Below are 13,992 nucleotides of genomic sequence, written 5' to 3'. Positions count from 1 at the left end.
TTTGAATCATTATTTGGCAGTTCGTTCTTGGTCACTGAACTTTCAACCTCATATGGCCAGAATTGCTGCATGGGTGAGGCTGCCTGATATCCCAGTAGAATATTTTGCGTCAAATGTGTTCAAAGCAATTGGCAACTGGTTGGTTAAGTTTATCAAAATTGATGGCACTACAACAAGCATAGAAAGAGGGCGGTTCGCACGACTGTGTGTGGAGCTTGATCTAAGCCAACCGCCTCATAGTGAATACAAACTAGAAGGTCAAATAAAAAAGGTGGAGTATGAAGGTTTACATCTGGTGTGCTTTGAGTGTGGTACCTATGGTCACCGCACAGAAGCTTACCCTATTTTGAGAGCCAAGAAAAGCTTAGAATCAAATACAAAAAACGTTCAAGAAGCTCAACAAACGGTAAATGGTAAAGAAACCTCAGCTACTGAGAAAGGTTCTGATGTTGATATGGGAGGTAATCAAATCGCTCCAAAAGAAGGATATGAACCATGGATGATTGTCAATAGAAACAGGAGAGGTAGAAAACCGGCGGCCGACGATAGGAACAGAAGGGTTGACGGCGTTTCAGCAGGGAAGACAAGTGGAAGTTACCAGAACAATTCCAGATTTGCTGCCCTAGCGCAATCAAAGGAGGGAGTTACGGATGGTGCAATTATGACGTGATTAACTCGGGTGGTACAGCATCAATGCTTAGCGAAAATCAAGGAGAAGAATCGCATAATCATGGGCATGAAATTCGGGCAAGTAAACAGGAGAATAATAGCAATCATAATAAGGGGAAGACAGTTTTAATTGAAACGGAAAATCAGTATAAACTTGCATGGAAAATATTGATGACGGACAGTTGTATATGGCTGAGGACCCAATCAATAATGAACAATTAAAAGTTGCGGTTATCAGGGATCAAATTGTGATACATCAGCGTAGGCAAGCGCAAGCTAATGAGAAGCAAACGACGAATGCATCCTCCTTACAATTAATGCAGAATTCTGGGGAAACCTGAGACGAGTAGGATGGGGACGTCTGAAGATAGTCATATGGCAGTTGATAAGAGTAATGATATTGCAGTAAATTTGCACTTGGCTCATCCTCCAGATCCTCTTTCTGATCATGAACAGTTACAAAATATGGGAGATATTGACATGGTAGCAGTTGAACATGCTAACTTGAAAACAGATGAGTTGATGGAACGATTGGAGGTTCCAGTGAACAATGTCTCAAAACAGTTGTCTTAATGTCAGTCTTTCTCTGGAATTATAGAGGTGCAGCTAGTGGGAGACTGGCTCGTACCCTTAAAGTTCATGTGCAGAAACATAGTATTAAACTAGTAGCAATTTTCAAACCTAGGGCTTCTGGTGATCGAGCTGTAAAATTAGCAAAAAGCCTAGGTTATGATAAAGTAGTTGTTGAAGAGGCCTAGGGGTTTTCAGGTGGTGTATTTGGTTATTTTGGTGCTCTCAGTTTTTCAAAATTGAGACTATTGAACAATCAAATCAGTTTGTTCACGTCAAAATTATTAAAAACGGGGAATTGTTCTTCTTTCTTACAGCTATTTATGCTAGTCCCCGTGAAGAGAAGAGGAAACTTTTATGGCAAGACCTTAGAAGATTGAGTTCTCAGGTAGTGGATCCTTGGATTATGGGTGGAGATTTTAATGAGATAGCCCATTCATCGGAAAAGAAGGGGGGCTACTATAGATATCACAAGATGTCAGAAGTTTGCGGAAGTTCTAGATGACTCTAAAGTTATAGATTTGGGTGGAGCTAGTGCTTTCTTTACTTGGCAAGGTCCTAAGTAGGGACACTTGGACCATATTTTCAAGAGACTTGATCAGGTGTGTGCCAATGAAGCGTGGAGATTGAAATTCACTGATGCAAATATTCGGGTATTGCCTAGGATCCAATCTGATCATAATCCCCTTCTATTAGAGCTTCATGATAATCATACTTCTTTAGGGGAAAGACCTTTTAGATTTGTAGCAGCATGGCAGCAGCACCCAATGTTCAATCAGTTCCTTGATGAGCATTGGAAGTACAATGATACGTGTAGAAGTATGCTCAATAGATTGGTTCCTCCATTGAAACAATGGAACATCAATGTTTATGGGAATATTTGGCAACGAAAGAAGGGTCTCCTTAACTCTATTGATCGGGTCCAACATCAAAGAATGATAAAGGAGTCCCATTATCTGGCTATGAAAGAAAATAAGTTACAAGAAGAATTAACCAGTGTCTTTGAGCAAGAAGAGTTATTGTGGTTCCAGAAGTCAAGGGAGAAATGGATTGTTGATGGCGATAGAAACACTAAGTTTTATCATTTAAAGACAATCATCCGAAGGAGCACCAATAAAATTTTGAGGTTGAAGAATGAGATGCAAATGTGGGTTTCAGATCCGAGAGCTCTGCAAGATATGGTACGTAATTTCTATCTGAAACTCTTTGAACAGGAGGATTCAAATAGGAAATGGATTGCAACTGAGGATTGGTGGCCTGTAATATCACAAGATACTCTGCAGGAGCTTCAGAAGCCACATTCCAGGGATGAAATTTGTCATGTTGTGTTTGATATGGGATCTTTCAAAGCACCAGGAGCTAATGGGTTTCAAGCAATTTTTTTCCAGCATAATTGGGAAAGAATCAATGATCAAGTTTGTCAAGAGATTTGTTATTTGTGGCAGAACCCAGCGGATATTAAGAGAATTAATTCAACTCTCTTAGTTCTTATTCCCAAAGTTCCAGCACCAACTCAAATGAATCATATGCGTCCTATCTCTCTTTGCTCAGTTCTTTACAAAGTGCTCAGCAAAATTGTTGTTAATAGGATGAAACCGATAATGGAGAGGATCATCTCACCTTGCCAGGCCAGTTTCATTCCGAAACGACACATACATGATAATATCATTGTTGCTCAAGAGCTTGTCCACACTATGCATCGTATGAAAAGTAGGAAGGGCTTCTTGGCAATTAAAGTGGACTTAGAAAAAGCTTATGATCGAATCAGCTGGGGATTCCTTAGAGAGGTTATGTCAGAGATCAAATTGCCAAGTAATTTTTTAAATATTGTGATGGCTGTTGTTTCAACGTCTAATATCAATTTGCTTTGGAGTGGAGAAATATCACCTGAGTTTCAACCTTCTAGAGGTGTGCGGCAAGGTGACCCCATCTCTCCCTTCTTATTTGTCTTAGGAATTGAAAAGCTTTCCCATATGATTGCTACTGCTATTGGTAAAGGGGATTGGAAACCAATAAGGGTGGGCAAATGAGGTCCTGAAATATCCCACTTATTTTTTGCTGATGATTTGATGTTATTTGCGGAGGCCAGTGAAGAGCAAATGTATTTGATTGTCCATATATTGAATGAGTTTGCTTCTATTTTTGGTCTTCGTGTGAGTTTGGCGAAAACCAGCATATACTTCTCTAAGAATGTTGATGAGAATATAGCAGACAAGATTGCGGGTCTGAGTGGGTTTAAGCGTACCAGAAATTTGGGACGCTACCTTGGAGCGATGATGCAGCATGGAAGGGTCTCCAAAGCCCTTTTCAATGATATTGTTGATAAGGTGAAGTCAAAAATGCAAGGTTGGCAAGCACAATGTTTATCTATGGCATGTAGGGTTAAGTTGAGCAAAGCTTCAGTTTCAACCGTACCTTTTTTTCCAAATGCAAAGTACAAAGTTGCCTAAATCCATTTGTCAAGAGGTGGAGAAAATACAACGTCAATTTATTTGGAATGGTTCTGATCAAAAAAGAGGAAACAGTATGATCGGGTGGAACACTTTAATCCAATCAAAGCAAAAAGGTGGCCTTGGTGTAAAATGTCTTGATGTTATGAATGAAGCATTTCTGGGTAATCTTGCCTGGCAAATTAAAACAGATCATGATGTGCTTTGGGTGAGGGTTTTAAAAGCAAAGTATAATGGGAGAAGAAATCAGATGGACCTTTTTTACAGTAAATCTGGGGATTCGCTTCTTTGGAGGAGCATTTGCAAAGTGTGGTTGGAGTTAAAAGACTTTGTAGTGTGGGAGATTGGTGATGGAGCTTCGGTCAAATTCTGGACAGATTCTTGGATCCCCACTGTGGGTCCTCTAGTAAATGTCTGTTTGAAAGAGCTTAGCGGAAATGATTTAACAAAAAAGCTAATGAAGTTCTTGATATGAATGGCTGTTGGGATTTAAGTATTCTTCAAGCATGCCTGCCGCATGACATCTTAAAGATTGTTAAGGGATTTCTTCCTCCTGCTGAAAATGATGGACCAGATGTAGAAAGATGGAGTATTGGAGGTCATGGTTCCATAACAGTTAAGGACGCCTACCAGGTTCTTATGCAGAAAAGAATTCCATTTGCAAATCACAGTATACCAGATCAAGTGTGGAATGCTCTTTGGCGTTGGAAGGGTTCAAAAAGAGTGAAGATTTTTATGTGGAAATGTCTTCACCGTAGATTACCAACAGGTGCATGGGCTGCTAAGTGGTCAGAAGCGAATCCAATTTGTTCTTGATGTCTTAGTGCTTATGAAACGGAATTTCATGTGTTAAGAGACTGTGAAGTGGCAAAAGAAGTTTGGTATAAGCTGCTATCACCGAGGAGACTAGCTTCTTTCTTTGATAAGGAATGGGTTAGATTGGATTTTTTCTAACATATGTAACGCTATGAAGGGACCCATTAGCTTGAATTGGGATACAATTTTCCTTCTAACTTGCTGGGAGTTGTCGAATGTAAGAAATGTCGTTTATCATGGGAAAGAAGGTATTAATGCAGATCTCATTGTTAATAAGGTACATCACATGGCTATGGATATTGAACATGCTTTCGGTGTCAACGAAAATAAGAAGAAAACTGGCATGCTAGTGCAGTTGCAAATTGCTTGGCATCCACCAGATCATGGCTGGATAAAATTAAATACAGATGGTGCAGCCAAAGGATCTCCAGGAGTAGCTGCATGTGGGGTTTATGTAGAGGATCAGATGGTCAATGGCTGGGGGGTTTTGCTTATCATGTGGGCATTGCATCAGCTTTTACAGCAGAGTTATGGGGTATTTTGAAAGGCTTGGAATTTGCTTGGAACAAAGGATTTAGGAAACTTATAATTGAAAGTGACTCCACTTCGGTGATCACGTTGCTTACCAATAAAGGTAATGATGTCTGAGAGTCTCATATTGTTACTCGCATTCGGACTTGGTTGGATAAAGAATTGGATCTCCAACTTCAACACATCCACCGTGAAGAAAATCAGTGTGCTGATTGGCTTGCCAACCATTTGATTTGTTTCAACCAGAACTCTTTGTATAAGGAGTTTAGTCATGTTCCTCCTGGGCTTAGTTGTTTATTTTTTGCTGATATTTGTGTTGTTTCTAGCCTTAAGAATGTTTACATTGTTTAGTTGTTTTTTGGGCTGTTAAGCCCTTCCTTTCACCAAAAAAAAAAAAAGTCTACAAAGATTCAATTTGACGTGGCAATATTTTGTTTTATTTTTGTTAACACAGCATAAATTTTATGATGTGCGTGTGACAATCTCTTTTGTGGGAGAAATTCTAAAGTATACTCTGATTTCAAATATTGTTTTAAACTTAACTTAACGACATTTATGATAATACATTTCACTTGAAATGTTTTTATCAGACTAATGATAGTATTTAAGAATACATAAAAAACTTCTCATTTTGTTGACTTTGCTTATGACATTTAACTTTAGGGCGTTTGGTAGAGGAGATAATTTTTTTACTAGAGAAATAAAATTAATGGGGAAATTGTGAGAAAGTAAATTTACTAGGCAAGTTTAAAAAAAGTGTTTCGTAGGCCAGAATATTACCAAGAAAATTGATTTAATTTTACTATGTCTATGTTTGGTTGAAAGTAAAATATAGAGGAGAAATATAACGAAAATCCAAAAATACAATGGTCGTCTTTCGTTCTCCATTTGTTGTGTCTCTCCTTTGGAAGTCAGGCACCATCACTCTGGCACACAAAGAACAGTGGTCTGAACTTGTAGTAAACACCCACATAAAACGTTGGGATCCCTTTCATTGCCATCCTTATATCCCTCTTCTGCTTTGTGTTGGGCTCACCACTATTTAAGACTGTGAAACCTGAAAGGAGCCCTTTATAGTTCGTTTAGACCAAGTAATTGTTGCAGTTGTTAACAAGAAGAAGGAAATCTTGCCAGATGATCCCAACCTTCTGTACCAAAATGGGGAGTTTCATTACTGCTATTTCTTTGAAAGGAATTGACAGAGAACAAAGTCTCTCAGATTACATTTGCACGAGGGCATTTCCGTAAAAAATTTGTGCCAATAACTTCACTTCCGTAGTTTTCTCCCAAATACCACCTCCAAGGAGTATTTCGGAATAGTGTTTTTTGCATGATTTTACACACATGGGTAATTTGCATAGGTAACATTGTTGTCTGGTTTTATTTCCCCAAAACCTCTACCAAACATGGCATAAATCAATTCCCACCCTAACTTACCCAGCCATTCCACAAGAAGCCACCTACCAAACACCCCCTTATAATGTCAAGCTAGGAAATTACTATGGTCCTCCTGAGGATATGATTATCATGATGTGTGATAACAGATTTATTAGTTGTTGATTTTTATGTATATCCATCACTTCATCTATTATTCAATTAATCTGATCTGAATATTGTCCAATTAATTATAAGGGATGATTCTCCTAAAATTGGAACAATGACCTACGTGCCTTATTTTTAAAAAAAAATTATCAAAATGCAACGCGAATAGTATTTTTTATCAAATTACCACACATTTAAGTTCGCTACCAATAATAGTAAACTTGGTTAAGCCACGTGGCACGTTTACATTAGTATACCAAATTCGCTATTAGTCCAATCAGCATTTTTTTGCAAAGTGTGCACGTATCACGAAATCATAAGTGACTAAGTTCGCTATCACTAATAGCGAACTTGGTATGCTAATTGAAACGTGCCACGTGGTCTAACCAAGTTCATTATGACAGATAACGAATTTGGACAAGTAACAATCTGATAAAAAAATATTATTCACATGTCATTTGAAAAAAAAAAAAAAATTTTTGGGAAAATGTGACATTCACACCTCTGGTTAAGGAGGAACTCCTTCCGACTTGAACCAATAATTATTTAGTGTTGAAACTCATTAAGTCTAACCAACAACCAATAAATGTTTAACCACAAATTAAGGTACATGTAAGGTGAAAACTTTGGTTCATAGCAACATCTATGAAGCGAGAGTTGCTTGATACGTGTACCCTTAGGCATACCAAGCATGAGTTGTTAGCTAATTTAACAATAAACTAGATAAAGACCCTCGTTTAACAATAAGAAGTATATATGAAAAGATTTATTTTATTCTGCATTTCACATATAGACCACACAACTTAGCAAAGACTATGAGTGAGGTATGCATCCGTGTCAGATAGTATATTTAAGCATTTTGGATTAGTAAACTTTCCAAGAAAGGACCTTCAACCTATGATGTTATGAAATAATGATTCCACCCTTTAAAATGCATAAGGGCCTTTGCATATGGAAAGAAATGATACAGCCGGAATATTAACCATGTTCCCAAGAACTGCATTTACATCAGCTCCAGTAAGAGAGAGTGGCCTGCATCAAGACAGAGAAAAGAAACATCATTGAATTTTTGCAGCAGACTATACTGTACCATAACTCCTCTGCATCAGAAAACACCATACGAAATGTGGAATATCATGAGTCATGTTTATTTATAAGACTTTTTTAAAGACACAATATTATTTTGATTTAAAGTTCCCAAAATCTACCAATACAGCTCAATTATTCGACTTTCCAAAGAGAAATAGTTGGATAATCTTTGGTTAAATCTAGCATAAACCAAAGATACAACTAAAACACAAAATGCAAAAGAAAAAACAAAAGAAAAACAACTTATATAGTTTCACCTGCTTAGCCAAATTGGTAAGGTAGCAGATTTAGACGGTAACAGTTAATGGTTAGAAACATACTGGTCATAAAAATTTCCATACGTCAGATTTTACTTGTTAATTGGAACTGTGTATCCCACGAAAGAATTGTCATTCTCAAAAATGTTGCCAGGTAAGAATGCCTTCAGTCAATATTTTCTATGACAGTCTACCTTAGCTTTGCTATAATTATGTTGGCATGCAAATGAAGCATGATTAAAATCACCAGACCAGGTCAACAAAACTAAATACGAAATACACAAGATCAGTGCCGTCTATGATTTCAAGGACTAGATGGTTCAGAAAATAGCTATATGTGGCAGGTCAAACTTTAACTGACCAGTAGTTTCTTGAAACCATTCTGCCTCTTGAGACTTGAGAGAGTATACAAATTCTCCCTTTACAGCTTCAGAAGTGGCAAATATTGGCGAAAGAAATCCATAGGCTGCCCACTTACAATATTTCCAACAATACCAAACACTGGCCCCGAAATCAACAGCACCGGCAGTATGCATGTGCACATTACAGGCTTTAGTAAAGGCACTAATTTTTTAGATCTGTATGTTAGGGAAATCAATACGAGGAAACACTTAAATTTAAATCAATGAGCAAGAACTTGAGAGGTTGAAGCCAAGGAAAGCACCTCACGACACAGTGATATGTCCAAATATTGTGTAGCCCAAAGACCAATGGGCAGAGAGTCACACCTGAAGTCACAGTGCAATTTGTGAGTAAGCTTGACAATCATACTCTTCATGCAGAACCTTCACGTAGCATCTATTACATATTCTGTAGAGGAAAAGTAAACAAGCATACCACCTGTTTAATTCCTTGGTTGTGCCTTGAATATGTCAAGGTTGACCCTAAACTACTATAATATACCTGTTTGTCATTCAAATAATTATTCTTTTTCTCTTTTTCTATTTTAAGTTTCTAAATCTTGCATTTACATGAAATTTATGTGCAGTTCTTAATAAACAAATCTACCAGATTGATCATCATCAAAGCATAAGAATTTTAATTACTATTTCTTACTAATGAGATACAATCATGGAAACATCACCAATGTGTGTCAGATTGATATTAATTTAAATGAGTAGATCTTCAATAAATATTTTCAAATCGGAGCACATGGGAGAAACACCAATGTTCCCTCCACCATTGTTAAAGGAAAACACAGCCTAACAAATTTCACATAAAAATGAATGATTGTTTAAAATAACTTGTAATAAAGATGCTGCATTACAGTATTGCATTCTATAAAGTAATCACCAATAAATTCCTTCCCTTGCTTTCAACTTGTATTCCCCAATCAAAACATAACAAAAGGAAGCCCAAATAACACAGAAGAATAGAGCCAGAGTCATTGACATTTACCTTTGATGTTGCCTTGAAGCCAAAGGTCGATGAAAAAAAGGTAGAAATGATACAAGCTCCACAATAAAGCCTAAAATTCCTTACGATGTTTCATTACGCGGCCACCCAGATCTTTGAAAACCATCACTACAAACTCATCTCGCTTTCAGCACCACCATCACTGCCCTCAAGCAGAAAAGATCCAAACTTTGGCTACTTTAATCTTCGCTGAGAGAAGATAAAGATAGGAAACTATATACCCAGAGATGCAAAAATCCAGTTTTCTATAAGCATATTTGAATACCTTGCATATTACATCATCCTCTACAGTTGAGTCTATTAAAAATAACTCCGTATAGGAACTCGATCACATTATGCCCATGCTTATACATTTACAAGCAGCTATAACTTGCAAGTTTTAGGTTCTGATCCAACTGCAGCCAGGCTGCTTTGTGGACCCAAAGTCTCTCATCATATCTCTCAGATTAGCTGCTTCTTCCCACTGGCCTGCAGCAGCACAGATGTTTGATAAGAGCACATAAACTGATGGGTTGTTATGATCTCTTTCCAAGAGAAGTCTAGCAACCGTTCTTCCTAGTCTTATATTACCATGAGCTGCACAAGCACTAAACAATGACCAGCAGATATTGGAATGTGCTCCAAAGCACCCACTTTCAATTACTCTTTCTGCCTCATCAAGGTATCCACTGCGACCCAGCAGATCAACTATGCAAGAAAAATGATCCACACTCGGCAGAAGTCCATAAATTTTCACCATCATATCAAAAATACGGGTACCATCATCAACTAAACCTGCATGACTGCAAGCTGAAAGAACTGCAGTAAACGTAGCCTGGTCTGGTTTGATTCCAGGTGAGATTTGCATTGTCTCAAAACAGTACACGGCTTCTTCGCCTTCTCCATGTTGCGCATAAGCAGATATTAGAGCATTCCAAGAGATTGTATCTCTTTCAACCATTGCATTAAATACTTTCAAAGACCTGTCTAAAGATCCACATTTAGCATACATTGTCACAAGGGCATTACCCAAAGAAATTTCTGAAGAAAAACCCTGTCGTAGTATGTAACCATGAACCTGTTTCCCATGACTCATGGTGGAAATGCTAGAACAAATGCTCAAAATAAGACTGAGGGTATAGGCATTTGGCTTGAGATGTGTGTTAAGCAATGCAGAGAATTGCTTTAACCCTTGCTGAGGGCATCCATTTATCAGGAACCCAGATATGATACTGTTCCAGGATATCAAATTTTGATATGGAAGATCAGAGAAAATTTGAAAGGCCCGCTTTATCTTTCCATGTCTGCAGTATGTAGAAATTAATGCATTCAAAACTTCAACTTTCATAAGCCCATTTTTGGATAGGAGGCAGTGGATCATCTCCACAATTTGCAAAGAGTCTGAGGCAGCTAGCAGACTTCCATAAGTAAATTCGTCTGGTTCAATTCCAGCTCTCCTCATTCTCAGATAGATTAATATTGCTGCTTCCTTAAGATTCTCTTGAAAAAATGTTGAAATCATTATGTTCCATGAAACAAGATCCCTTTCTTCCATTCTCTCAAAAATATTTTGAGCTTCATTCACCTCCCCAAAGCTGGAATACATGGTCATCGTTGCATTGTTCACAGCAGCAAAAGCAACAAAACCCGTTTTGATAGCATGTGCTTGTGCTTGACAGCCAACTCTTAAAGATGAACAAGAGCTCATGACACTCACAAAGGTAAGTTCCGTTACACCAAAACCACCCCGTTGCATCTCTCTGAACATCATAAACGCATCTTCATTTCTATCCATAGTTACAAAACCATCTATCATTGCATTATATGTAATATGATCCCGCAGGGCAGCTTCTGTTTCCTCAAACACCTCACAAGCATCCACAACACACCCACAGTTAAAATACATAGTGATCAGAGAATTAACCACAGAATTCCTACCCAAGAAACCACTTCTGATAACTAATCCATGAACATGCCTTCCATAATCCAAAAGCTCCAAAGAACACAAACTCAACATGCTGGCAAAGGTGTAATTATCAGGCCTAACACCCATCCTATGCATATCCCTGAACAAGTCCATAGCAAAACCTTCATGCCCATTATCCGCGCAACCAGTAATGATGGCATTCCAAATAGCCACGTTTCTCATGGGAATTTCATCAAACACTTGAAGGGCATAATCAACGTGTCCCAGCCTAGTTAAAGCAGCTAGCAGTGTTGTCCACGAATACACATCTGGGTTTTGTATCTCTGCAAAGACACCTTCAACAGAAGCAAGGTGTTCAGATTTTGCATAGAGAGAAAGCAAGGAATTTGCAACATGGGAATGGGCTTTGAGGCCTGTTTGAATGGCGTGGGAGTGAAGCTGGTTCCCGAAGGTGACATGGCGCGTGTTGGCAGAGGCAGTGAGTGCTGTTGAAAGGGTGTAGTGGTCTGGTCTCAGAGTGTGTGATGAGTGAATTTGGGTGAAGAGTTTGAGAGACTCTGTGTATTGGTTTGAGCGAGTGAGCTTTGCAAGCAAGTGGTTGAGCTTGATGAGTTGTTCGTTGGAAAACCAAGAATTTTTCATCTGTCATTTCTCTGGTTATTTCATTGCGTTTGTCAGAAGTAGGAGTGCAACTAGAGGCGGCAACTTTTAAAACGAACCACTGACCACAAACACCGGACGAAAAATTCTGCGTTAGGGAGGATCCGTTTTAAAATACATAGGGGCGTGTTGAATTCTGGATTTTAATGGATTATTTTTGAATAAAAAAGTTAACCGGTATTTTAGAGTTTATTCAAATTTGTTGGTATTCAATCAAAATTTTAAATAAAAGGGAAAACAATCTTATGGTATTTAAAAATTTGACGATTTTAATGAATTTTTTATTGGTGTTAATTTCGTGAGACTTTTAATAAGAAATATAAATATGATGCATCTCTCACAATTTCACCCTAAACTCTATATTTCTTGAGATTTCTCTATTGCAGTGTTTTCTTCTTCCTTTAACTGATTGACCCGCTCAAAATCAGGTTTCACTATGGGAGCTTCGTCAAAGCTCAAAAATAACAGATTTTTGAGTGATTTTCATCACAAAACAACCCAGAAACAACAAAGCAACATAATTATAATATAATCCATCTAAAAAACAACAGATTTTTTAGAGCTTTTGGAAATTTAAAAAAAAAAATTTCAAGCTATAGGTCGCTATTTTCTTGGCAAAAAAGATATGATTTTTGTATTAAAAATAATATAAAACAATATAAAAACGATAAGGGACTAATACCCTCAAACCAATTTTCGTTTTACATTAATGTAACAAGATCAATTTAAAGAAAGATTGAAACTTTCATAATATAAACCATATATTTCATAACAATACATTCATGAACGAAATTCATTTGTTATAGGAAACAATTTCAAATAATTTTTATGTCAATAGATAACTAAAAACTTGTTTTTCAAAAGCCTCAAAGCAATTTAATGTTTCAATGTATCGATTGAAAATAATTTGAGATATTTTCTAAACTTTCATGTAATAAAATTCAGAAATTCAGTTTTGAAATTTTCTTAGAATACTTAATGAAAACATGCACACGATATATGAGTAGAAAACTCTCATCACATAGAAAAAAATCCAAAGGTTTTCAAAATCAACTGCAAAAAATTCCAAACGAAATTTTATCATGAACTTTAGGTTCTATATGCAAATTTCGAATTTTTTTTTTTGGTAAACAAATTTAGAATTATTTTAATAACTAAATAAAAATCGGGTCTTATAATCATATATGTATAGCTCTGATATCAAATGAATAAGATAATTTTCAACCTATTGGTCAAACCCAAGAGCAGGAACGAGAAAATGATAATGCATAGAGGACTAGTATAGCTTTAGATATGTGGAGAGTTGTTGCTTAGTAATTTTGAATGTTTGTTAAAAATTATATTATGTTTTACTAATTAAGAAAATTATATTAGGTTTTACTTTTTTTTATTAATATAATTGCATTTATTTGTTATTTTTTTATTGACTCTTGTAATTTTGAATATTTGTTAAAAATTCATAGGATTTTTTAAAATCTTATAAACTCATATTGTCCTTTCAAATCTTATAATTAAAATAATTTAAAATCCAATATTTATGAAATCTTGATTGTAAACAAAGTTTTTAAAGTCCATCCAATTCTAAATAGTCTTTCAAAATCTATAAAAAAAATTATCTCAAAAAAATATTTTAAAATCCTAATCTAATATAAGTGTTAGAAAAAAAAAATTATCGTATCCCGTGTCAATATATGAATTTGAAATTGATACACATTAATTTTTTTACAGGATATTTTTAATATTTCAAAATAATAATCATAAATAAAATGTAAAATATTGTAGATATTTAAGACAAATAATGATTAATTTTAAGATTTTTATAAAAGTAATGACTAAGATTCCTGATAATTTTATAAAGGTAATGATTAAGATTCCTTTTTGAAATCATATATAAACCCCCCTCCCCCCCCCCCCAGAACCTAGGCATAAGAAGATATGAGAGAGAGTACACTGAAAGAAAGAGAAAGGGAAAGAAAGAAAGAGGAAGAGGAAAAGAAAGAAAAAGTAAGGTAATATCGGTGGGAGTAAAACTTCATTTTCCTATTTTCATTTATCTTCTTCTATTTTATATTTAAAGTTGGTATTT

The 13,992-nt window shown here is 36.3% G+C and overlaps 1 protein-coding gene across 1 annotated transcript; it reads right to left on the bottom strand.

Moving 5' to 3' along the window:
* Positions 1-9,719: 9,719 nt before the first annotated feature.
* Positions 9,720-11,888, bottom strand: LOC133306483 (pentatricopeptide repeat-containing protein At3g49740). Its single transcript, XM_061506811.1, has one exon. It carries the CDS (start codon positions 11,886-11,888, stop codon positions 9,720-9,722), a length of 2,169 nt encoding a protein of 722 aa, XP_061362795.1.
* Positions 11,889-13,992: the final 2,104 nt, after the last annotated feature.

The sequence above is a fragment of the Gastrolobium bilobum genome, unplaced genomic scaffold (genome assembly GCF_033153095.1).
Source record: "Gastrolobium bilobum isolate Gb01-03AN ecotype WA unplaced genomic scaffold, APGP_CSIRO_Gbil_v1 utg9675, whole genome shotgun sequence".
Taxonomy (NCBI): Eukaryota; Viridiplantae; Streptophyta; class Magnoliopsida; order Fabales; family Fabaceae; genus Gastrolobium; species Gastrolobium bilobum.
The sequence above is the reverse complement of the archived record's forward strand: the minus strand, read 5'-3'. Positions and strand labels throughout refer to the sequence as shown.

What these genes read in the sequence shown, in the direction of transcription:
- LOC133306483 (XM_061506811.1), bottom strand. Translation starts at nt 11,888, where the DNA reads ATGAAAAATTCTTGGTTTTCCAACGAACAACTCATCAAGCTCAACCAC.